The following is a 27912-nucleotide window of genomic DNA, read 5'->3' as shown; positions in this document are numbered from 1 at the left end:
GCGTTAAGGCGTGCGCTTCGTAATCTGAGGGTCGCGGGTTCGCGCCCGAGTCGCGCCAAACATGCTCGCCCTCCCACGCGTGGAGGCATTATAATGTGACGGTCAATCCCACTTTTCGTTGGTAAAAGAGTAACCCAAGAGTTGGCAGTGGGTGGTGATGACTAGCTGCCTTCCCTCTAGTCTTACACTGCTAAATTAGGGACGGCTAGCACAGATAGCCCTCGAGTAGCTTTGTGCGAAATTCCAAAACAAACAAACAATCCCCCAGAACGAATGTCTAGCAAACTAGTTGGAATAAAAACAAAGAAGAATTGAGCAAGAACACAGGTTCTGATCTATCTCGTATCTTTATAATCTTTATTTTTTTATAATAGCATGACTGGCCATTCTCCCACGGTATTCGTCAGCTGTAAGGTGCAGGAAGACATCATTCATTCGGCCAGCGAAGGACGTTGCAGTTATAACCTTTCGACACGGATGTGCGATGTTGCTCTTCTCAGTCAGGATAGTTGTTATCTGCTAAAGAGAACAAAGAAAAAATTTAACGAACGAAATAATTTCAGTGGTTTATTTTGACCGTATATTTATGTTAATAATACATAGAAAAGACGAAATAAAAAAATAAATTCCTATATGAATAAAGATGGCGCAAAATATGACATGTTGGAATATCACGTTCTTCGTAGTACGAATCTGTGTTATTTACAATATTACATTGAGTGTATGGTTGTTTTACGATTATCGCTTGAGGTAGATAATTTCAGATTCTATTAATTCAATGTTATCATTGGTTAGCTACAGAGAGGATGTGGACTGCGAGATCAGTTTGACATTTTTAGTAAAATTGTATTTTTTTCGTGAAGTTTTGTTTGCATTGTTTGAGTAAAGAGTTTTACCAACGAATAGTGAGATTGACTGTAACGTTATAACGCTTCCACGGCTGAAAGGGCGAGCATGTTTGGTGCGATGGAGATACGAACCCGCGACACTCAGATTACGAGTTGAGTGCTTTAACCATCTGGCTGTGCCGGGCCTTTTACATTTGGAACCATGCTTTCTTGAAGAAAAAAAAAAGAGCTTAATTGGACTTGGCTTAAAAGAATAAATTACACTCTTACATATGTGTATTTCATTTCAAGTTTGCGGCAGATCTAATTCATACAATAGCTTGCTTCCAACAAAGTTAGCAAAAATTAAAATAGATGAATAAAATGGTACAATATTAACTGCATATTAAAAGCGAACACTTCTACAGTACTTATGTATTTTTCTGTTGTCTTCAAAATACAAAAGAAAAAGTATTAATAGCCTAACGTAACTGTGTTAGATTTGTTTGTTTGTTTGGTTTTGAATTTTGCACAAAGCTACACAAGAGCTATCTGCGCTAGCCATCTCTAATTTAGCAGTGTAAGACAAGAGGGAAGGCAGCTAGTCATCACCATGCACTGCCAACTCTTGGGCTACTCTTTTAACAACGAATAGTGGGATTGATTTTAACTTTATAACACCCCCACAGCTGAAAGAGCGAGCATGTTTGGTGCGACAGGGATCGAATCCCGCGACTTTCAGATTACGAATCGAACGCCTAAACCCACGTGGCCACCACAGGCCACTGTGTTAGACTTTAGTTGTGGATTGAAACTTACTGCGCCGACTTACTTCAATAAAGAACGGGAAGAAGAAACACCAAAACAATTAAAAATTAAAAGTGTATTTCTATTTTTCGAAGGCTTTTCTGATATGTCTTCCTTGGTTTTAAGTCACTTTGATTTTTTGTTATTTATATTTAGTTCTGTATATTTGTTTTTGTAATTATATCTGTTCTCGTTTCTGTGTATTGCACATGATAAAACGTTTAATAATCATAAATATTTTCATTTACTATATAAAAATCAGGTAACTTGAGGGGGTGTTGTAGTGCAAAAATTGAATCATGGCGGAGTACATTAATTATGAAGTTTGGATTGAGAAATATAAAACATTTATTGCTAATAATCCAGCTTTTGCTAGTCAGTTGGAATCATATTTGAGATGGATTTCGTATATAGCAGCAGGTAATAAGCTATTTCTTACAATAAATTTTTATTTCAATGTAGATATTACGTGTATATAGTTGCACCACAAATATAACGATTAGTGTTATTAACAAGTTTGAACTTGTAAATTGCAGTAGTAATAATATTGCATTGGGATAACCAAGGAAACCAAGTATCGTTAATCTAGCTTAGCCTAACTCATCTTGAACATAAAACCCACTGCACTTACAAAAAACTATTAACACATTTTGTTGTAATAAATATAATATATATGTCACAAATTGAAAAGGGTGTTGCATGAATAATTCATAATTTCAAATAATATTTCTCAGTTAAATGGTACTATCACTTATTTACTATAGTTTATCCTACCTGGCCCAACATTAACTTCCTGTAATAGTCTTGTATGTAAGATTCATTCATGATACCAAAAATAAAGGTATATTACAAACTATAATTTGTTTATTTCTAAAACTTCATCAAAATACTTGTATTACTATTGCAAAATTGCCCAGCATGGCAAGGTGGTTAAGGCACTTGACTCGTAATCCAAGGGTTGCGGGTTTGAATCCCCGTCACAACAATGATGCTCACCCTTTAGTAGCCTAAGAGATGGTGGTGGGTGGTGATGACTAGCTACCTTCCCTCTAGTCTTGCACTACTAAATTAGGGAAGGCTAGTGCAGATAGCCTTTGTGTAGCTTTGTGCAAAATTCAGAACAAACTATTGTAACGATATAAATATCTTTAGCTGTAAGTTAAATATTTCATTATAGTTGACAGAAAGGAACATCAATTATTGTAAATAATACCACTTATTGTAAATTCACGGTAGTTATTTTAAAAGTTGTGTGTAGTTATATTAATAAACTATAAGTAAAAAAAAAATTGTTTGTGTAAAATTCCTAAAATAATGGAATTGTACAATTTGCTTTAAGAAAACTTAGCACTTCTTGTTAGCATCATTTATACAGAAGTTTGATGTGCATGTATCCAAAAAGCAATACTTGATTGAATCCTTCTGGGTTTATGCATAAAAGAAATTTGCTTAAGCCATCTTACAACACAAATTTAAATTATATTTGACATATAAATAACAAAATCTACCATTTTCTTGTCATTAGAGAGCAACATGCTTTATAAATCCTGATCTCAAGTCGTATGTTGACCTTATACAACTTACAAGAGTAAAAAGTTTCCGTTTGTAGCATCTGTGATCACATAAATTTATCTTTACCACAAGTGTTTGTATAGAATGATTATAAAGTGAAAAATGAAGTGTTGAGATTTTTAAGAATACTAAGAAATTTACAGAAGTCAAAGATAGGTTAGTCCATTTAACTAAACCTATACTGAAGTCTTTTAGTTTGTATTTAATAAAGCCTGTGCTCCATTGTTATATTGAAGATTGTACTAATAAAAAAAAACAGTCAAGTGTAAAAATTATACTTACAAAAGACAAATAAATGGAAGTTAACCACAGTAAAATGTTACAAGTTTAAACTAATATGAAATTTGATATCTGAATTAAGATGCTTGACATAATTGTTTGAACTACATAAACATAAGTAAATATCACAACTTTATTTTAAACATATAGTGACACAATGCAAGTTGAAAAGACATAAAAATTACTAAAAAATAATTTAACCATATTTAATTTTGAATTTAAGTGATAAATACAGAGAAACTACTTTGACAGAAATATCTTTCTAAGTCAAATGTACATTACTTTCCAGGCAAATTACTTTTAACTTCTTTCCTTTGTTGACACAAAATTCTCAAAGTTGAATTTCACTATTTCTCAAATAACCTAAATTGTACCCTGAAACAAATATCTTGATTCTGTATCTAGAACTACATTGTATTTAAGTACATTTGCTATAAAATAGTCACTCAATAATCACAGTTGACAAAACAGTGTTTCTGTACACTCCTACTTTCTGTGAACCATGCAACTTGTCATTAAATGATAAATAGTCCTATTTTCAATTGGATAATTAATGTAATAATAATTGTATTTTCTGAGTTTCCAAACTATGGGCAGTTGAGGTTTTGTATGTTTGCTACATTGTTTCATCTTAAGACAAGCATGGGCAACACTGTACTGTAACAATTTTCATTAGAAATGCATGAATAGTAGCACTGAAAGAATTGGGTTACAGTATTAAAACTAAAGCTTATAATATTGATCAATGAAAAAACAAAAGATTGCACAATATTTTAAGATACCATCAAACATAGTTTCTACCATGCTAAATAAAATAGGGAAATTGTGTTGAAATTAGTAATAGGAGCTGACCCATCAAAAAAAAAAAAAAAATCAGACAAGGGAAATATTATGTGGGGAAGTGCTGAGGTTAAAGAGGCTTAGGTTCAAGAAGCACATGAGTGTTTTGTTTTTAAAGCTTACCAGTCAAGACTATGACCTATAGGTCTTAATGCTTTTCATGGCTACAAAAGAAGTATGTGATCCTGATGGTTCTGCTAATGTGTCAAGCATAGAAAAGCTTCCTTTTATCCTGACTTGTAAATATCAAAACCCACTGTGCTTTTCAAAAGTAGCATTTTACCTCTGACATATGAAAGTAATAAATAATCCTGGATAATGTCCAAACTCTATGAATCCTGACTTGTTCAGGTTAACAGAAACTTCATTGCTGCTAAATGTTAATTGAATTTCATTCTGTACAACTGCATAGTTTACCCTAAAGTGCTAAAAGGATAACTAGAAGCTATAAAAGTTTTTATTTACCCCTGAGGTGACCTCCAAGCTACAGAGTATTATTGAAAATATCAAACAGGAAACAGTCATTTAAGTTGTAGATGTTTTGGATGATAAGAAATAACTTGTTTTTACATTGATGACTGTTGGAGAAAGAAAAAAGTACAAAAGGGTGTGAAGTCTGTCATTTTTAGCCATTGATTCGGGAAAAGTAGTTTCAGGACTGGCTTGGCTTGTTTTGAATTTTACACAAAGGCTATCTGTGCTAGCCGTCCCTAATTTAGCAGTGTAAGTCTAGAGGGAAGGTAGCTAGTCATCACCACCCACCGCCAACTCTTGGGCTACTCTTTGTTTACCAATGCCCCCACAGCTGAAGGGACAAACAAGTTTGGTGCAGTGGGATTTGAACCTGCAATCCTCACATGACAAGTCGAATGCCATGTTGGGCCTCTTTCAGTTCTGAAGATAGAGAGAAACAGAAAAGGAAGAAGTGTGATAAATAATAGTCTTCAAGGTGGCTTGAGCAGTATAATGATATTGACAATGTTATCCTTCGTGATTACCCAAATGAGAATGAAATATAATCAAATCCATTATGAATAACAAACACAACTCTGTTAAGGAGGAAGATTCTGATAATGGATCTGACCAAGACAACTTTATTTCCATTCTAATACAAACAAAAGTCAACTTTGCTTGCATGTTCCTCAAAACCAATTTCTTAAGATTCAACTTAAGGAAGCTGTACTAACTTTGTTTAGAGTTAACTGATGTAAATTTTTAATAAAAATATTTTAATATATAATAACATAAAACAAAAATGAGTTCTCTAAAAATGCCAAATTCTAACAAAAGTTACAAATAGGCTAAGGATATAAAAAGTAACCTAGAAACTGACAGGAAAACATACAACATATATTAAAATCTATGATTAACTGTTACTATTGTAATGGTAAAAGTATTAGAAATTGAGTTCAGAGCAGTTGTGGACACTTAGGTTTTTGATATCATTGAAGCTTGGTTGGATTTGAACAATTTTGATTAATCTTTTTTGAAATACCAGACTATTGATTATTTACTAGAGTATTGAAAAGAGGGGTATAAGCAGCTTTATATGTAAGAAGTGAATTGGAAAGGGTTTTTAAAAGTGTCATTAAAGATGCATTACAGAGTCACAACAGTTTTATATAGTGTTAAGGAAACAGCACAGTTTTAGTAAGGGAAAATCATGTTAACCAAATCTTTGGACATTCTTTGATGATGTTACTAGAAGAACTGATGAAGGAAATACTGTGTTTACCTTGATTTTCAAAAAGCATTTGATCAGGTACCTCACAAACTACCTGTTACAAAAATTAAATCTGTGGGTGTGGAGAAATGTTATAAAATTGACTTGAGAATTAAAAGCAGGGTGTAGTAATAAATTGAGTTATATCTGACTGGATCACAGTTACAAGCAGTGTGTGTGTTGGGGCTCTGTACTGGGCCCTCTGCTGTTTGTGATTTATAATGATAATATTGACTCTGAAATGACTAACAAAACTTTGAAGTTTGCAGATGACATGAATGTTTTTGGGTGGCTAACTGTATCAAAGATGCTCCAGATGTACAGAGAGATTTAGATCATTTGATGCATTGATCTAGTCATGGCAGATGATGTTTAACTATCCAAAATGTAACATGATTCATGCAGTTTTTCACTATTTAAATTATTGTTATGATTTAAACAGGAATACATTAAATACTGTGGTTGAATAAAAAGATCTTTATGTTATGATAGAAAAATCACTTAAGTCATCTAAACAGTTTATTGTAGCTAGCAATAGGGCTAATAGGATTGTGGATAGCATCTATAGAAAAGTTGAATGTAAGACAAAGGATGTTGTTGCTTGACTGTAAATAATTGTAAGGCCTCATATAGAGTACTATGTACAGTTTGGGGCTTTCTTCCTCAAGAAGGACATTTAATTGTTATAGAAGATTCAGAGAAGGGTCACTAGAATGACACCTGTGATGGGGAGATTGTCCTATGAGAAAAGACTAAAATTTTCTGTGGAGAAGAGAAGGGTTGGAGGAGTTTTGATTAAGATGTTTAAACTTATGAAAGGAAGTGATGTGTTAGATCTATCAATTTTTCTTATGTTTATAGGAGAATGAGTCATAAATTCAAACTTTGACAGCATAGGAATCACTGCAGTTTAGACATAATACTTTTCAAATAGGGTGGTTGGCTTGTGGAATGAGCTGCTTTCAAGGGTGGTGGAGGTAGAAAACTGAGTTCAAGAACAGATTGGATGAATACATGAGTAGTAAAGGGTGGTTATAATTAGAAACTGGAAGGGAGATTGTTGATGGACTGTTAACCTAATGTTTGTACCTTTAGAATTTTATGATTTGTGCTGAACTGGATTACATAAGTATAGAACACATTTTACTTATTAGGTAATATTCATAATTTTATTTGGAAAATAAATAAAAGGGCTTAGTAGATGAAATTGTTTTTGTTTTGTTTTTCATATTGCTTTTCCCCATATTGATATATATTAGAATGGACATTTTAATAGAAGTTGGGAATATGCTTTCCAATACCAACATGTATAATGGCACTAAGAAACATTTTTGTTCTTATTTAAGCTGTGTATTGTCCTTTCCTAAAAAAGACTGGATTCACACAACTGACTGTAGATTATTGTTAGTAGTAAACAGAATGTTGGTCTGAAAGAGGAATGCTTACATAGTATTTCTGAAAAATAAGGTTTTAAGATATTACTTTGTAGTCTTGGATTTTGGTGTCATATCAAGAAAAACAAATATTTTATAAATACAGAGAAAAATGAGCAAATATGATGAAAGTTTGAAGTACTTGGCAAAGAAAGTATCTTGTATAGAGTACACTGTATAAAATGATACACCTATGTTCCAGGCTTATTGTAAAGGTATATGAATGTTGTTTACTGGATGTAATTTAGATATATACTAGATATGTGTATTTCAACTAATTGTTTACTTAAGAGTGGTTTGAGCACTTTTCTGTTTTTCTTAGGTCGATTTGAACACTCTCCTATAATATCAGAACTGATTTATTCAGCATCCAGTCTTCTTGGTTTGGTAAATGATACAATATTACGTAAAGCTGCTAATATTCCATCACACATAGTAAGTAGTTCTTTGTGTTTTTGATGCATTGTTATTTTGGTGTTGAGAAAATTTTATTTTGGCCTTGTTAGTTGTCTTTTTGTCACATGTTCCAAAAAATGTGAATAATTTCTTTTAGATGTTGCATCACGCACTTCCATTTGTTTGTGCAAAATATATGAAATTTTGCCATTTTCTGAGATAAACATGACTACATATAACTTATGACATTTTGGTTTACATCTCTTTGCTCCCAAAATTAATACCTCTGAACAATGTATGTACAAATAGATAAAAGATATGGAGTAGATCTCATTTAAAGCTGATAATAATTAAGGTTTAAAATTGACTTGTATCCAGTTGAATATACATGTTGTAGAATTATAGTTTACATAAAAATTACATTAATGGTTTTCATCCAATTGTGAAAAATATTACATTTGCTCATAACTTGAAAGAAAGTTGTGTCATGTTTAACTATAATTTGTTTAAATAAGTCAAAGAGTAAAAAATATAAACAGTTTTAACTGAAACATTGGAAAAATATCTTTAATGCACGTTAAAGAGAATGTTAAGGCCATGTATGTCAAACAAAGTTATTATGCACATTTAAAGTTAGAACTTGCACTACTATGATAGGAAAATAAATGTTTTATTTTCTGAAATGGATTTAGTTAAATCATTTCATACTGGACTGTATCAAGTTGTGCTTCATTCAACAAGGCAGTTGTATTAAACCTCGCTTACGTTAGCCCCTATCAGTCTAAGTACAAATGGATAAAGAAGCTAACTGGTGAGAAATATATAAATGAATCCTTTTGATCAACAAGATGGTACGTTTATAATACGAGTGAAAAGCTGTTTTTATTGTATTCCACTTATTTTAAATGCAGTGAAATTGCATGCATTGTTTCTTCAAATCAAAACTTAGATAAAATTTAGTGTTATAAAAAAAAAGTGTAGAAGTTTTACAATACTATAGAACAGTAAAAAATAGTAACTATAACATACAATTAAGATTTTTTAATTGTGTCTTTAGAAGTATCAGTGGCATCTTTCCAACATTTAAAAGCTGTGAATTTATGCAAATATCAAATATTAAAATAAGATGTTTTATTTACTGAAGCTATATAGTCTGTAGAGAGTTATTCTGAAAGTCTGCACTGTTTTTCTTATAGTTATATTTTTTTAACACAATTTAGTAAGCTAAACAAGTAGATACATTTAAATTACATTCTCAGGTCTTCAAAAGTAAATTTATTTGTTAAAATTTTCTGTAAATATATTTTGCTCTTTCTGGTATTTTTACCTGGACATTTGCTTTCGTAAAGTTCAAATCCTCAGAAATTGAGTAGATGCAATTCTGTATAGTAAGTAAAATGAGAAAACATTTGGATGGGAAATGTTGCACATTAGACTTCTTATATTGAGAGTTTAGACCCATTTTGATGTAATAACAAGTTTTTAACACTTCCATGTGTTAAATTTTGCCTGTTTTTGTTTAATGACTGTATATTTAATTTAATTACATGTCATTGTGGATTTGTCTACAGTATCATATTAAGCTTAAATCCCATTTTTCAAGAGTAGGAAAATTGGCAACACATTCTACCTATACAATAGTATCATTATTTTAGAGGTAGATTCACTGATAAGAAACCTTAACTTAAAAAGTAACATTCACTGTATTCACAAAAAATAAGTTTAAGTCATTGTATAAGATAAAAACAGCATGAAAGATATGTTTATTACACTTAAGATGTAATACATATAACACAATGTTTTGATCATTGTATTTTAAGATAAATTAAGAGATTGTGATTAACAATTAGATTTTAAAAAATAACTAAACCCAGCTTAAACTAACAGAAACACAAAATTAACTACAGAAGTTAAGGTGTGACTAAACTTATAAAAGAGAAAATCTTAAAGACAGTTTTGAAATTACTGCATTGAAAAAAACTAAACATTAATGAAAAACCTAAGGAAAATATCAACAGTTGTAAAATTAAATAAATTAAAATAAACATAAGCAAAATGTTAGACATGCGTGATAAAAATAACTGTCATGTACTTATTGTAGTTTGTGAATGATATGATCATACTTCCATTTCAGGGTTTTGCATTGTACTAGGGTGATACTAATAAACTATTAATGTGTAAACTGAACCTTATTAGAGTGCATTTAGGTTTTCAACTATGTAAATATAATAGAACACTGTTGTATGTCCATGCAACTACTTTACAGGTTATGGATGGATCTTTGCCAGATATATTATGGATCATTAGGTCAATGCAGGGTACATAGAACCTTTTAGTTTTGCATTTTGTACCACTACTTTTCCCCTGTTGATGGATCTTCACCAAATTTGCATGAAGGTTTGTTGGGTCTGTGGGGAGATGCTACAAGTTGTCAGTTTTGCACTTTGTGGTTTTCATTGGTGTTTTTGCACTCTTTACCCCCTGATGACAGACCTTCAAATTTGGTATGAAGGTTTGTTGTTGCTTGTGGGGATATACATGTACATTTATTGCTTCACATTTTGTTTTACAGTTTTTGTCAGTATATTTGCATATTTTACAAATATATATAAGGGAAGCATGCCTTGTGATAACCTTTCACAAATCACTGAATTTATATAACTTCCTCCTGGATGAGAACTCCAGCTGGTTTAATAATGAGATAATTATCTGTTAGTGTTTATGTTGTTGGTTGTTTCTTGAATATGTTACATAATGCCTTAAAAGTTCAATATTGTAATATGTTGGATATTTTTGACATATTCTGGAGTGGATAATAAAATTATAATGCTTTTTCTTTAATTATTGTTAACAGATCATTGTTAATAGATCATTTTGCTCCATGTAACTGTAGGATACACCAGTTGAAAGTATCCAGCGGTGTTTAGCTATCCTTGAATATACAGAAGTATTCTTAGAAATAGCATCCTCCAGGCTAGGAGGACCATCTGTTCGTTGGATAGTCATCACTGTTATTCAGTTTATCAAGTAAGTTTAATTACAGATGTTTTTACATTATAGATATAGAAGTTAACCACACTGTGAATATTTTAAGGCCTGGCCAGGTGGGTTAAGGCATTCAACTTGTGATCTGAGGGTCGAGGGTTTGAATCCCCATTGCACCAAACATATTCATCCTTTCAGCCGTGGGGACATTAAATAGTGATGGTCAATCCCATTATTTGTTGGTAAAAGAGTAGCCCAAGTATTGGCAGTGGGTGGTGCTGACTAGCTGCTTTCCCTCTAGTCTTACACTGCTAAATTAGGGACTGCTAATGCAGATAGCCCTCGAGTAGCTTTGCATGAAATTATAAAAAAACAAAAACAAATTTTAAGACCTGCACAGTTGATATTATAACAGAATCACTTCAGCACATCCTTTAAAATTTTGTAACAAAAAAAAGTTTTCAAGGATTTTGAAAAGAATAATACCAATGGGATAGCTGTGTGTATGTATGCACAAATACAAGCATAACAGTAAAGTTTTGTTATTATTTCCTTGTAAGAAATGGATGGTGATGTAAATTATTTTCAGTTGTCAAGACTAATTTTATGAATACAGTTCACATAATTTTATTCTAAAAACTGTTTTAAACACAAATTAATTACCAGTTTTTATATTTATTTGGCTTCTTTAGTGTGTGTTTTTTCAACCATAATTAGATGTAGAAAAGCTGTGTGAGAGAAACTAGTTTGAAAGTTTCGACCAAGTTTAACAATGTGCGAACCAATTTTCCACACTTCTCTGCTTCTAATTAATATTTTATACTTATAGAAAGGTTTGTCCCCTTACTTTTATGTAAGAGACCTTTTAAGAGAGAACAGTAGTTTTTGTGGGTTCCCCCTCCTAATAAGTGGTACTTAACACTTGTTTAGGTCTGATGACATATTTAGTTAGCAAAAACTTGTAAATGTTTTATTAATAAAAACCTTATCCAGAAATAAGAATTGAAACAATTCCAAAAAATTAAAATTTGTATGTTTGATTAATTTTTAGTAATTCATCATTCAGTGACATAGTCAGTAACACTTACTAATCAGCACAAGTGTTGGAACTTAAACATAACTTCAAAGTTTTTGTTTACCATTAAGTAATTCTAAAACCATATAGAAGTAACTTGGCAAAGAAAAAGATTTATCTAATGAATATCCTTTATGTTTAAACAAAACATTGGTTCTGAAGAAGCCAGTGTTCTGTTTAAATATAGCATGTTCTCTACATGAAATATTTTTAGTGCTTATAAATTATTTATTAGTCTACTGTTATATTGTATACAAAATAAGGATTAATCATTGAATGGAAAGGTGCATGCTTTATAATTCTTTCTATCCATTATATTATCTGATAAAAAGAAATCCAAATTGTACAGAAACTTTGTTGAGTTTAAAATAATGAATTTTTATTTTTGTGTGTTGAGAACTGCTTTCCGTCTAGTGCTGCTGTTGAGGTATAATCAGGGAATACAGAAGTGTCCAGCAATTTCTCCTCTCAACCGTCGTCGAGACTTATTCCACTTACAAAGCACAAACAAAACAGAAAACGTTCGTAATTCAAATGAGGCAACCAGCAGTACTCCCATGGAGGTTACATTCTGTTTAAAAAGGTCAGGCAGAACAATTCGTACACTTGCTGCAGGTGAGGATAAAATATAAATGTTATTTCTAAAAAGTAGTTTATAAATCATGTATTTGTAATTAATAAAGATTGTTTTCTCAGACTTTATTTACTAATTGTTAGCTTCTTCACTGGTGTACAAATACCTGAAGAATTCAACTGTTATTAATTATAAAATCCCCAAGTGTTTTGAACAAATGAACCTGTTTTATGGTTTGTCTTATTGAATTGTAGGTGAAATCACTTGCAACTTTAAATAGATAAAATATATAGCTTATGCAGAAATATATACAGGTATAATACCTGTATGAATTTGCAGATTCAAGATCTGAAAATATTTCATTGATATATTTTTTATAAACAATGAAAAATACCTTTTGTTGTATATTTGAGTTACTCATTTTTATGCTTTCTTGGGTTTTCACAGCTTTTCTTATAAAGGTATAATTTGATAAAAGTGTAAATGTTATCTTAATTTTGATTCAAAAAACAACACAGTTTCACAGTGTTTGTGATTAGTGGTGTACAAATCAAGTGGTTTTATATATGCACATGAAATAAGTTTTAAGCCCATTTCTTATTCATTTATATATAATCTTTTAGAATTGTTTTTGTGACTTTTATTTGCCCTTTCAAGGAGTTACTTAGGCCTATAAGCCCTATTATAAATACAGCTTATCAGGCAATGTTTTTATTGGCAAAATGAAACTTGACACATTCATATGCTAAAAGATTTAACTAAGACTACTTAACCTTGTTCCACACACATAAAAAGCCAAACCTTTTAATTGAAATGATGTATAAAATAATAAAGGGTACTTTTGAAAGTTAAAGTGAGGACTTTAATAGTAACTAAAGCTGTTCACAAACAACTTTTACTTTAGCAAGATGTTGCCAAGCTAAGCATTTATTTCTTTATTCTAATCTCTGTGAGAGTATCTTCTGAAATAAAAGCTGTATTGGCTCATAAGGTTGATAAGAACTGAAAAAGAGTTTTCATAAGATCTTAGATCACTATTATGTGACTTACTTCCCACAACAGATACAGACAAGTCATACAATAGCAGCTGAGATTGAGAAAGAGTGATTGATGAAAGTGGATAAAACTATAATTATATTTAAGTTACAAGGTTCAAATTAGCACTATTTTATTCAAAAGGATTTAGGAAATATGCTAAAACTGTTTTCAGTTGGAGCATGCTGAGATTAAATCAAAACCCGAGATTTTTCAAAACTTTTTATCTATATAACAAACTAAATAAAACTTTTTCTCATTGAATAAATTTCATCTATTAAAGTTTCTTTTTTGTTTAGTTCAATATACCTTTTTTGTTTCCTTGGGGCAAATGTGGACACCATAAACTTAACTGCTCTTATAGAACGATATTAGTGTTGTGATTGCTTCTAAACCAACCTTGAATAGCATGAATTCCCACACTGTGTTTGAGCTCATTAAGTGTCAAGTTAAACTTGAAAAGGTGAACATTTCTTTATGGTTAATTGTATTTTTGCATTACATTGCCAGTGTTTTGCTGGTCTGTAAACAATGTTGGTGATGATTATCTTCAAATGATGAACAAACGGAACAAATTTGGTGTAAAGAAAATAACCATCACCAACATTGCTTACAGACCAGCAAAACACAAACACTGTGATACAAAACCAGAATTAACCAAATTTGTTTGTTCATTATTTGACTCCACTAAAGTAAATCTATTATATGTTCTCCAGTGTTTCTTAGCCCCTGCATCAAGCTGTGTTCTATACCTTTCTACTGTTTGGCTTTACCACAAAAACATTTTATAAAATTTGCTGGCTATAAAAAGAAGCCACAGCAATATCCAGATATACTTTATCAGTCTACTGTTGTTTGACAGCACCTACTGCTGTAACATTCTTGTCAGTTTCTTAATTATTTCAAAATGCTTAACTTTTGTTCTATATTCATTAATTTCAAGTATGCTTTATTTTTACCTCATGAATTATTAATCTTACTGTGCTCTAGAGAACCAGAAGTTTTCTTATAAGTTAAAAGGTTGTGCTGTGGACTAGTGAATTTCTTACATTCCATAACATTTTGATATATTAACTTGACCATTACCATTGTAACCAGTTGTCAAATTCTTAAACATATGTTTTATAGTATGATTGATAACAGCTCCAATAATCTAATTTTTGGAGTATTGTGAAATTAATAAACTTGTATTCCTTTTTATAGGTATTTTTTACAATGTAATTACTCAACATGTTTAAGTGAAGTTAACCATATTTGGTTAATGCATTGTATGCCATTGCTTTACTTTATAACTTCCATGGATGTGTATTTGAAGTTTTTTTTATTTTGTTATTATTTATAACATTTTTGTTAATATATTGATTTAACTTTTGTATACCAGAACTGAAAATAATTAATTGACATTGGAAATACTTGAAGATAATTAAGTGACCATTGAAAGACTCACTAATTTGAAGTTGATTATTCTTGTCTGGGTAAGCTTTAACTTGTCCTCATAAGATGGAATATTATGACAGTACTTGAAATTGTAAACAGCAATTAATTAACGATTGCATCTGTTTTTCTTCACTTCATAAGAAAAATGTTATGATTTATTATTATATCGAGCAGCTTTATGTTGGTAATAGGTATAACTTACTCTGTTGTAGTCCTAAAGAAAAATTACATCATATGTTTGATCTCTTTACTTGAAAATAAATCAAAGTTCCATATATACAACCCATTTATAAATACTCTCTTCAACATATTTGTTCTTAAAAATTGAAAGTTTATATCCTACTTTCTTATGGTGCTGTAATTTGTTATGTAAATTTAATATTTTATAATTATGTATATATCTCTGCATGGAACAATTTCAGCTCCTCCTATAAGTAAAAGAACATGGAAACTTCCTGGATCTGAAAAACAATCAAAAGATGCACCTAAGATACATTTTCCTCCGACATCTTTAGAAGGTCAACAGTTTGCTGCTGAACTACTGCATCTAATGCAACCTTTGACACACTGTATCCTCTTTGTTTATTAGATGTATGTCAAAGTAAAAAAAAAGGTCATGTATTTTTAAAAATACTTTTTTTTTCAGTAAAGCATTGTAATTTATTAATGTTTTAGACAGTACATGCTATGAAGTTATTCGTTTATAATAGTTTCTACATTATTTCTGTGTTTGTAAGGTAATCAGTTTTAATAATGTGTTATTTGTATTTTGCCACCAAACTTTGTGGCCTTATCTTCTGTTTCATTAACAATGTAGAATTCATTTGACAAATACAAGCGTAAGTATGTGGCAGTAGTGACTGTTATTTTTATATATGAAAACTGAGCAAACAATTGGATGTTGATTACTCTTGTCTATTTTAATGAACTAACAGTATTCTGTGAGTGTGAGTATAAACACAGCAACTTACTATGGAAAATTCTATGGCACTATTAATTCCAGGTCATATGGATGGGAGAAAACAGAGGGGGTGTAATTATTGGTCTACATTATACTGAGCTCAGAACAATGTTATATGATTTTTTTAAGGAAAAAATTTACTATTAATATGAGGTGAAATATTTATAGTATGCCAGGCTTTTAGATACAAAATGTCCTAGTATTATTTATGAAAAAGTTATTAAATATTTACATTCATCAAATCTGCACATCTTTCATCCTAGCTGTTACTAAGTGTAAGTTGTCACATTATTTTGCTAGAGTTAATTACTAGATTTGGTTGCCTAATAGATTTAGTTTTGTAACTCAGTTTATAGAGAATTATCATGATCCAAGGATTCCAGGTTCAATCCTCTCAGCATAATTTGTTACTACCCCACTCTGGAGATAATGTACAAGCTTAGCTTAACATAATCTGTTTTGAGCCTGAAACATTCAGGTTATAAATAATTCTCAGTAAAAATATTAAATTGTCCCAGCTTTTCTAGGCATCAGTGTATAATTTGATACATTTGGATTTTCATTATATACATTACTTGAAGAATTACCTGATAAAGACATAACACAGCAGTTTTTTTCTAATTTGTCATTGGGCAATCACTGGAATTGAGATTTGAAGAAGCAACATTTTTATTTTGAGTATTCCTAAGATAACTTGAATGTTTGTTTTTGGACAGGTTTTGTTTAAATAAATATTAATTATCAAAATGGAAGTTATCTTTTTGAGACTTCATTCCTGGCATCTCAGAAGAGTAATACAGCCGGAGAGTATATGTTGGTGTGGAATCTGTTGGCATCCTGGTTTATATTAATATGACTAATTTCAAAGTTTTGTTATATAACAATTTAAAAATAAATAAAGCTATCTAAAAACAAGAGTTGTTAAATATCTATAATTAAATATGGATCAAACCCATCTGTAGTCCCTGACAATTTACAGTAGCCACAATGGGATTGTATGGCATAGATTCTTGGAAACCCTGGATTGTAGCCTTAGGGATGGATGTATCGAGGTAAGATTAAAATAGTTATGTTACATACTTCTCTTTTATCACACATATTGTAAACATTTAACTCGACAAAATACAGTATTTTCCATTTCATTTCGTGATATCAATCATTACATTGAAGTGGATGGTACACTTATGGATACTGTCAAACAGAAGTAAACTTAGTCTTACAAATCTATCTAGCTTTTTAATTAGTAATTTATTTGTTGTTCATTAACCATTATTTGAAATATTATTTGCAGCTTACATCTACTTAGAGAAAATAACCAGTTGAACCATGCTGAACAGTTAGAAGTAACACGCCGAGCATTAATGTTAATTATGTTTCTGCTTCGCTCTCCTTTCTACGATCGCTTCAGCAGGTAAGTTAAAACATTTCATAAATATTTACAGGTTAGGATAGCAAAAGACGGTTTTTAATCATACTTTACTTTCGTGGGTCTATTTCAGAGAGAAGATCTTGCACATTTTATCAAGCATTGCAAGGACCATTCCAGTTACAAAACTTCTTATATGTAAGTAATTGTAATAATTTGAATCCTTCTATGCATCTTGTCAAACTAATGTAGGCTTACTACACAATCATGATTATAAGTTTGTAGAAAAATAACTTTTTCTAATGGGTGTAGACTTTCTGTTAGTGTCAGGAACAGAGTGGGCATAGTTTCATTAGTAGTTTTTCAGCCTGCATCCTTGTATTGTCAACTAGTATACATAAGTTTAGATTGGAGTTCTGTCTGAACATGGTAGCAACATAACAGCCAAAATATGAATGTAATGTTTTTATATTTCTTATTAATAAGTTGTAGTAACCTCTAATTTTTCATTGTTGTGTCTTGGTGTCATCTCAACAGATCCTCTGATGGAATACTTACCAGAGTGGCAGCAAACCTACTTTCATACCTGGGCCATGTAAGGTTACAGATGTACTCCCATTAATTGTACTCTAATTAAATGTACTCTAATTTTTCATTGTTGTGTCTTGGTGTCATCTCAACAGATCCTCTGATGGAATACTTACCAGAGTGGCAGCAAACCTACTTTCATACCTGGGCCATGTAAGGTTACAGATGTACTCCCATTAACAGCTTGTTCTTTTCTACTCTAAAGTTCACTTTCAGTTTACTATATTACAAACTTTTTAACTCAACACTTTTCCAGTAAGAAACATTAGCAATTGTTCTTTTTTCTGTGTTTAAAGGCATATTTAAACTAGTATTGTAGGATCTTTGAGAAATAAGTAGAGGACACTGCAGCTTCAAGCAATACCAAACAAGTCAGAAAAGTTCTGTAATCAGGTGTTACTGTGTTTATAGATTCTTGAATCACGGAATGTTATGTTTCAGTATAGCTTGGAGGTCAAACTAAGTATATATATTCAATAGAGAAAATCTTATTATTCATATATTTTGAATAGAAAATTTGTCAATTAATTTATACATGTTAGTGATATAATAATATTCTGTTGCTGTCTGTGAGTACAACAAATTAAAATATTACCAGGCATTTCAATATAAAAAAACATCTAAATATTAACCAGTTTGATTTTTTTTCTTGTTTAGGGACCAATATGTTACAAGTTCAGTGTTCTAATACATTCCTTTTGAAGTTGAAATGATTTATATTCATGAGTTGACTAACTTTCAGCTAATAAAGTGTGAAATGTATTGTAAACCTCATTCCATACCAACCTTTATCAAATGTTTACTTCTACATACCAAGACTTTGGAATGATGTCACAAACTACACATTTAAGTGTTAATATTCTGTAATCCTAAAGGCATATTTTAAAGAACAGATAGGTTGTTAATGTAACTGAATGAAAATTTCTCTATACGTTGGTACCTTCTTTATCTCGATGTTGTAAAAGATGGAAGAGTACCACACATCAGAATTCAGGATTGTATTTTTCAATAAAAATGACATATTAACAACCAAAAACTCCCTTAAAACAAATGATAAAGTACAAAGAAAGATTACATTTAATACAATAAGCAAATCTATTTCCAGTCATTAGACAAACTTTACCAACAGAACCACATTTGATAATCTCTTCCTATAAGTTTCAGGCTTTGAAATTTTATATGACCTTAACCCTTTCATACCATGATGGATTTCACCTTTTCATAAAATGTTTTATGAACTTCAGGCTGACACTTTGAAAAACAGTTGTATAGAGAGAAAGGACAATATGTAATTACATCTCCACAATAAAAACCAATCAAGACATACTGGGTGTACACTACATTGGCACTCTTCTCCAGTAACATAAAAAATTATAAATAAACAAGATGGAATATAAAAGTTGGAAAAGACAAATGTTAATTACTGTTAATGAAAATATGCTTCTACACTCACTTTAAAACAGGTGGGCTGTTCTTATGAAAGTGCTTAGGGTAATGTTATTTAGGCCTGTTCATCCTATGAAACAATGTTTATTAGAAGTAGTGTAAAAAGCAACAAAAAAAAAAGATACATCCAAGAGTAAATTACATCGTGAAAATAAGTTGTGTTTCTTCTGCTCTAAAGATTCTCACTTTGTTCAGCTCATACATCATCATCATCATTATTATTTGGTTCTTCTTCTGGATGAGCCTTCGGACTTACAACTGGTGATCTACTTCTGGAAGGGCTTTTGTCCTTGCTGTTCCACTTTCTCTCATCTTTTTCATCAGTAGCATCATTCTAGTTATATTTAATAACAACCGATAAGTTCTCAACAGAAGATACTTGAATAGACCATATTCAAATATGTTTTCAACACTTATTAAAAAAGGTAAACTTATTTAATACGATTACCCCTTTTTCTGCACTTGGACTTTTGCTCTTATGTTTTTCACTTTCAGGAGAACGTGAATGGCTCTTACTAGCTGAATGACTTCTGTTTCTCTCTTTATCATCACCACCATCCCTAGGAGAGTAAAGCAAGAATGAATTCACTAACCTTTACTCCTCATTACAAGAACATCACTACATTTAAAAATTACTTTATCTAGTTCTAGTCACAAGTTGTGTTTTTTAGAATGGTTGTTGCACATACCACTATTTTCTAATGGTCCAAATCTCAAATACCCAAAAGTTTTTTTGTTGTGTTTAAATGGATTTTCATTCATGGTGCCAAACAATAAACAATGCCCCATTTCATAAGCTTCAATCATCACTTCTGGGATTGATATCTTGTATTTCAGTACAACAGGTGGCACTACTATATTTATAATTTGATCACAAATAACTATATAGAGGGCCATACAACTGCTACAGTAATAATCCTTACCTCAAACTGGGATTTAAAAACATGTATAATACTTTTTTGGCTTCACAAAAATAAAGTAAAATAACTGGTTTACTTCTACTAATCAGCTTTTGTGGTTCAAATGGTGCATTTTATTCAATGAAATAAAAAAAATGATTAAAAGAGACTTCATTCTTGACAACAGTTATACAAATTTTTTTTTTTTTAATAGGGCAACATGTTCGATTATTCATGAATCTTTCTTTACTTACAGCATCTGATTTATATAAAATGATATAAAAGCTGTTTTTGCAGAGCTCTTAAGATCAATTAGATTAAACTATTATTCAAGACAGGAAAACTGAAATCTTATAAATAAATACGTTATTTATTATGTGACAAAACCTGTTTACATTCAGTGTCTATACAGTTTTTGCTTTCTCACTAAAAAGATAACTGTACTTTCACATAGATCCATTTCTTAAACATATTTTGAGGGTTCAGTAAATATCAAAGTATCCAAGTATATACTTAGAAACCTGCACTTTACAGGTATACATTCATGGTGGTTTTTGTACTTGTTTTAGAGTACAGACGACACATTTAACAATCACTTTCCACATTATTAAAAGTAACTTCTTTTCTTTATTTGTCAATGATACAAATGAATTATTTTTAAACTTTCAGGAAATTTTTTCTACACATCTGTATTACTTACATTAATTTTGTATTATACAAGTTCTGAAAATTTAACTACACTATTTAGATCTTAACATTTAATGCAAATAGTTTATATATCTTTGTAGACATTTATTTGAAATGTCTACAATGATGCATTTAATCTGAAGAATCCTGACTATAGTAAAATTTTTACCTTGAGTGAGACCTAGATCTGGAGCCAGAAGAAGACCTACTCCTTGTTCTGCTACGGTTTGGTTTATTGCGTTCATGACTTTGACTGCGAGACCTACTTTTCTTTTGGCGAGGCCGGTGATCCTTGCTCTTTGAGCGGCTTCTACTGTAACTTTTTCGTCTGAATAATTAAATGTAAACAAACAAAACCTTAAAAGACCAGGCTTGCAAAAATAATCAGTATTTTTGTGCGTAAAGTTGCTATTCAGTACTCTTTTATTGTTGTAAATAGTTTCAGAACTTTTCAACCATTATCACACGATTTAAAATCTTAAACTGAAATATGGAATCAAACAACTATTTTACTACTGCAGAATTTAGTTAATATGCATCAGATGGCCCCTGTGCATTAATTTTCATAAATAAATCAATTGCCCTCCTTAGCAGTTAAGGCAAGGCAAGTTTGTGCACTGGTCTCATCACTTGCAATCTTAAATACCTCATTTTGATTACATTTAAATATCAAAATAAAGATCTGCAAAACCCATACCTAAAACTGTTTTCTGCTTTGTTGTCAATAAACTCAAAAGTAGAGCCACATTACTGGTTTCAATCAATGATCAGGGTTTACTATTACCATCCAAGCTGAAACTGACCTAAAGCATTGTCTAAGAATAATGGCAAACTAGGTGGCTAATAAAAAGTGTGGGTTCATATTTAAAACACTAACTTCATTCACAAGGGAAGATGAACTTTCTTGAAACATTATCTATAATTACACATCAGGACATACATTTGAATTAAAAACACTGACCCTCTTAAAAGAAATAAGAAATGGAATATTATATGCCATAAATCTGATAATCATATTATTCAGGAAACAGTTAATATACCCGATGCGAGCTGTATAAGTGTTTAACTTAATGTTTGTCACCACACTCCATTCAACTTTCTTTAAAAAAAAAAAAAAAAGATGTAGACATGGAAATTTTAAAGCCAAAACACTGCCAACGTATCTTTAAAATGTGCTAGGAGAAATCTTGTGTCAGCATGTATAAGAGTTAATGAGTTCTGTTGTGTTGAAATAAGTTCCAAGTACTAAATGCTTATTAAAAATATCAGTATTTAAAAACATGACTCTATAAAATGCTTTCACAGCTTGGACACTTGATTTTGATATCTAAGTCATGATAATGTGTTTTGTTTTTTAGTGAAAGTGTCAATGCAACTCTGATAATTAAGTAAACAAATTTCATCAATATATCTACAACTAGCATCCAAAGCTATATTGATCTTTCTCATTACAACGTTACGTATGAAAATTCCAAATGTATTTCGCTACAGTACTTTCCTTCAAATTTTCATGTTTAATAGGATCCTTTACAATTTTTAAAACCATAAAAATCAGTGAAAATGTACAAAATAACCTGCCTGTGAGATCGTGACCTTGACCTTGATCGTGACCAGTACCTTCTACGATAGAAACGATCCCTCTCCAATTCAGGACAATCTCGAGCCCAGTGACCAGAATGTCGACAATGGTAACATTCATCATATATCTTTAGAAGAAAAGAGAAAATGGCAAAAAAATATCTATCAAAACAAAATTTGATCATTTTTAATTTATGGATTGAAAATAACACAAGAAACAAAATATTCATGTATACAAGAGGCTGGTACAACAAAAATACAGAAACATTATGTTGTTTTTTGTTTGTTTGTTTTTTGAATTTCGCCCAAAGCTATACGAGGGCTATCTGCACTAGCCGTCCATAATTTAGTAGTGCGAGATTAGAGAGAAGGCTGCTAGTACCCACTGCCAACACTTGGACTACTCTTTTACCAACGAATAGTGGGATTGACCATCGCATTATAACACCCCCACAGCTGAAAGGGCGAGTATGTTTGGTGTGACATGGATTCAAACCCACGACCCTCAGATTATGAGTCAAGTGCCTTAACCACCTGGCCATGCCGGGCCTGAAACATTACATTTTTATTCCACCATATTAATCACATTATAACATACAAAAATTATATAGTATTTCATTGTTCAACAGTTTTTTTTTTCGTGCTTTGTATTTTTGCTTTTATCAGTCTTTAGATAAAAAGATTTGAGAACATGTAACACATTTTTGCAATATGGTTGCTTCACTGATGTTAAATGGCTTGCAACAGTCTTCTACTTTTAAAATAATTAGAAAATTGAATTTAATGGTATACGAAATTTTGTTCTAAATATATAACCACGTTTCACTATGAATTGGTAAAAACGTAAAAAAATTTCTTTGAACCTGGATGAGCAAATTTGTTTACCCTTTTTTCTAGAATTGGATGTTTTTTTGTGCATATTACAATATTACATAGTTACATTCAAATTTAATTAAACACCTTTATTATCAATTTTTGTCATTAAAAATTAACATCAGTGTAGTTTATAATTAAAAAGTTTTATAATTTCAATTACTTAATTTTAAAAGAAAATATTTTTAAAAAATTCCAGTTCTCTGTATCATGCAACATATATGTATTCCAATTTCTTTTAGTTTGTATAATTTCAATATTACAGCATCTACACTGTCTGACTTATACAGACACAAGCTATATACAATTATAATGTCCAATGTACAGTTTTAATGTACTAACTTTGTTTCACGTTAAATAGCTTATGCATAATAATTTGAAATGCATAGTCAAATGGTTTACTATTTTTTTCTTTTAAATTAACATAAAAAAGCTTAGGTAATCACAAAGACAGAAGTTCAGAGCTGCATACTCAGACATTTGTTACCGTATGCGACATGCTACTCCTCAGGCAAGAAATAAAAACATTTTACAAACAATTCAATAAAAACTGAAGTAAAATATATGAAAATGTAAAACAGTAATATTGTGATGATGATAAAACTGAGGATATGACAGTTAATTCATTCATGGAAGTACTGTTTTATTGTATAATTTTCAAAATTTCATCTCAATATTAACAATTTAACTACAGTCAGAGGAAAGAAAATAACAAATAAGCTTCACTTTATACAGACATTTTACATTCATTTAAGAGATTCTAGATGTTACACAAGAGAAATATGAAAACAAAACTATTTTTATTCTCATCAAGAAATTCATATTAACTCAGTAAAGGCTTTGAAAATTCACAAATAAATTCTTAATATAAATATTTCATCCAAAACTAATTTTTTTTGTGAAGAATGGAATTTTAACATTTACTAAAAGCTTGGAAAATTTTGTGAAGATGAACTATAAGTACATTCAGAATCAGTATTATATGTTCAAGGTCACACAATAATTACAGGCTGGTCACAATGACTATGTTCATACTTATAGGGTTAATACCAGTATTCAGTTTTTACCAGATGCAACGTAAAAAATGTTTTTTTCAAATACTGGCTTATCCAAAACTTAAATTGTTACTTGCCTTTTTGATGTGTGTTAAGTTAGCTAAAGGCAAAAATATTACTACCTAAGAGTCAGCTTGTTAATACAATACAAGAAACCCACAGTGTAGATTTTCAACATGCAAGGCTCCCATCCTTAGTTACATTCTTTAAGTAATTCTACAACTGGACAAGCAGAAAATAAAATAAAATCAAAGAATGAATCATAGGCTAGGAATACACAAAAACCCAGCAACTTAAAACAAAAAATAACAGAGGAAAACTTAACTATGAAGTTGAAAGGAAAGAATTACAAGTAAAAGTTAGCTGGTGTAGGAATGATAATATAAAGTGAGTAATTCAGTAAAACAAAACTGCTTTACCTGAACACCAGAAAGTATGTTTTATAAAGTAAAATATATATTAACTAACCTCTTCAGAATAAACTAGAAGCCAAAGTAGATCCTTCCTTCTCAAACTAAATAAAAGCTATATGTAAAAACGGCTTGTCTGGGTTGAGAAAATATTTTACGTAGATGAGCGAACAACGTTTCGACCTGACGATGATCGAAGATGGTTGAAACGTTGTTCGCTCCTCTACGTAAAATATTTTCTCAACCAAAATGAGCCATTTTTACATATAAATTTCTCTACAAGTGGGTTTTTCGACATCACTGATTATAAATAAAAGCTAGTATTTTCACCATTCAAACCATAATAGAGAAGGAACACACACAAATGTATCCATTAAATCAATAATGACTAATGTTGTTATGTTATTACTACATAGGGTATCATTCTATACCATAATGACAAATGTTATTTAAGTCTCTCATTATGACTGGGTGCACTGCACACAGTTCATAACCATAATAGTAGTCACTCGGGAACTTTTGATAATGCAAGCATATCTTCCCATAATTTAACAGATTATCAGTAAATGTTACAAGGCTTTCATACACAAAACATCCAACTTTTGTTATTAAAAATCAGCTTACAAACATTGTTTCAGAATGTTTACTATCCAATATTTCAAAAATATTTTTATTTTAAGATTAAACATACTTTTTGTCATCTAAAAATTGTCAAATATCATTGGTGTCATCTCTAAGTAACTACCAAACTTTTCTTAAGAAAAACTGTGTTTTATTTTCCCTACCTTAATTTTATATACGATTGGTCAACTTGAATGACCTTGTAACCACAGTAACAAATTAGGAAACAGATCTAAATTACCTCCTTTTATCATTCTAGAATAACTGCAAATTGTAACAAGTAACTGCAAATGTTTATTCTAAATAACTCAAATCTTATAACAATATATATCTATTTATATTTACTAATTCTTTTATTTTATTGACCTTTGAACCATGTGTCTAATCTACTGCTGCACAAATTGCACACCACTCAACACGCTTGCAGCTCACATTACCGTATCAAACAGAATAAAACTGGCCTTTATAAACTACAAATGTCATATCTTACTGTTCTTATCACTAGCATACAATTATTTGGTAAAATTCAATCATTTCAGTTACCAAACATTAAATATGTATATATATTACTACTATTTACAAATCAACTCTCACAATTCAGTTATTTTCCATAAAACTTAGAACACTAAATTAAAAATCAATAGAGAAAACAATGATCTGTACTACTTATGATTACAAAGTTGTTTTTTGTACCCATGCTATGTACACACTAAGCCTTGTGAAACTTCACACACGGAGGATGTGAATAAAAATTTTTTTTTATAGTTTGTATATGCATTTTAAAATAAAAAATTTTACATTACCAATACCACAAAATTCTAGTCTTATTAACTAAGCTGCACATTTTGGGTCTGGAAAATCAGCACATTGCCTTGAACACCAAACTGCAAAGTTCATGACAGTTTCACTCAAATACTGTTAAAATTACTGAATTTGAAATGAATGCTTCTGACTGGTTAATCATGTACTTGAAAGAAATAGGCATGGTATTTTCAAAGAAAGAAAGAAGAGGACGGGTCAACAGTGGTTGATTCAGAAGACATAATATCTCAGCAAATAGAAAAAATTAGAGGTTCTTACTTTACATTCTGGCTTATCAGTATCAGTAGTTTGAATTTCAAATTCATAATAAACTATACTTTGTTATTTGGACATTACCAACATCTAGTCTGAACCAAAGCTGCATTCAACATACCACATAACACACAAAAATATATTGAGGATGTTTAATTTAATATTTACTTTGAAACTAATTAATGTGTATTAAAATTTGAATTATAATCTACAATTTGATACCAAACTTATGATGTATATTCATAAAATAGTAGTTTAATAAAATTTTGAACCTAAGTCTACAAATGCAATGACATGCTTCTTTGACTTTTCACCATAAGGCACATAGCAAGAGGATAAAGTTTTCTTACATACATATCTACTCTGCCTAATATTTTCACTAAATAATACAAATATGTAACTTACAGAATGTGAACGTCCTCCCCCAGATTTCATAGCATAACTCTAGAAAGAAAAAAATCACCATTTATTTTTATTATTTCTTTTATTAATATTTATCAGCTTTATATGTAAACTCACTTTGTTAACCTCAATTTAGAAATTCCAGGAAACTCATTCTAAGTATCTTTTAGTTACTCACAGAAAAGTCACTACAATCAATTTATTACATATATTTTAGGCCAAGATGCCTAGTTCATTAGAAATCTGTTTGATTAACATCTTATACAAGTAGTTCATTAAGATTCATATAAGATACAATCATCAGAAAAAAACCTTTTGTTTTCATACAATTACCATAAAAACAACTGAAAATTATTTTTCATATTTTTTTTTTTTATTATTTGAAACTATTGTTAACCATTATGCAGGTAAATAAAACCTTAAAACTCACACAGCAATGACAATATTTACCTTATTAGGAAAGATCAAAACATTGTTTTTTACTTTATTTTAATACCCACACCAGCCATCTTGAGATTATGTTTTTACTTCAAGCAAGTTTCTCGTCATCATAAACAACAACTTTCTACCTAGCTGTTGACAGACATCCATGTTAACATTATAATGCCAATGGATATACATGTTTAGATACTAGAAATCGAAATAATTTAAGATATGTATACTTCTTACTTCCTCTGAGGATGTTGTTTCTCTCAACAATCATCTGTTTAAATCAAATGACAATTTAAAAAGCAAACAAGTGTGAATTAATCATTTTAACCTAAACCTAAAAACATAACTTTAAGGTGGTCATTTGTTTCTAAAGGGTGTTACATTTGTTTTGTTTATTATTATTAATAACTTGTGGTTATACAGTAATATAAATATATATAGCTGGGTGGCATGCATTATAAGTAATCAGTTGAATAGTTTGTTGTTGATTTTATAACCTTTACATCTAGAAAAATAACTTGTAATACAGAAGTTAAT

General features: G+C 30.5%; 2 protein-coding genes across 2 annotated transcripts in view; one reads left to right on the top strand and one right to left on the bottom strand.

Annotated features, from left to right (window-relative positions):
- The first annotated feature begins 1897 nt into the window (after window positions 1–1897).
- On the top strand, window positions 1898–17965 carry Pex16 (peroxisomal biogenesis factor 16). The gene is made up of 9 exons (XM_076513898.1): window positions 1898–2054; window positions 7804–7916; window positions 10771–10904; window positions 12335–12552; window positions 15406–15552; window positions 16924–16996; window positions 17236–17355; window positions 17444–17508; window positions 17848–17965. Exons 1-9 carry the CDS (start codon window positions 1934–1936, stop codon window positions 17907–17909), a joined length of 1053 nt encoding a protein of 350 aa, XP_076370013.1. The 5' UTR covers window positions 1898–1933; the 3' UTR covers window positions 17910–17965.
- Window positions 16596–27912, bottom strand: part of LOC143256544 (uncharacterized) — a 35140-nt gene continuing 23823 nt past the window's right edge. Inside the window, exons 4-8 of the mRNA XM_076513899.1 lie at window positions 26947–26985; window positions 22509–22636; window positions 21100–21258; window positions 19793–19904; window positions 16596–19678 (exon numbers count right to left, since the gene is read on the bottom strand). Coding sequence (XP_076370014.1) covers window positions 19541–19678; window positions 19793–19904; window positions 21100–21258; window positions 22509–22636; window positions 26947–26985 — 576 coding nt within the window. The 3' untranslated portion in view covers window positions 16596–19540. The remainder of the gene's footprint in view (window positions 19679–19792; window positions 19905–21099; window positions 21259–22508; window positions 22637–26946; window positions 26986–27912) is intronic.

This window comes from Tachypleus tridentatus, chromosome 7 (assembly GCF_004210375.1).
Source record: "Tachypleus tridentatus isolate NWPU-2018 chromosome 7, ASM421037v1, whole genome shotgun sequence".
NCBI lineage: Eukaryota > Metazoa > Arthropoda > Merostomata > Xiphosura > Limulidae > Tachypleus > Tachypleus tridentatus.
Note: the sequence above shows the minus strand (reverse complement) of the source record. Positions and strands in the feature narration are given on the sequence as shown.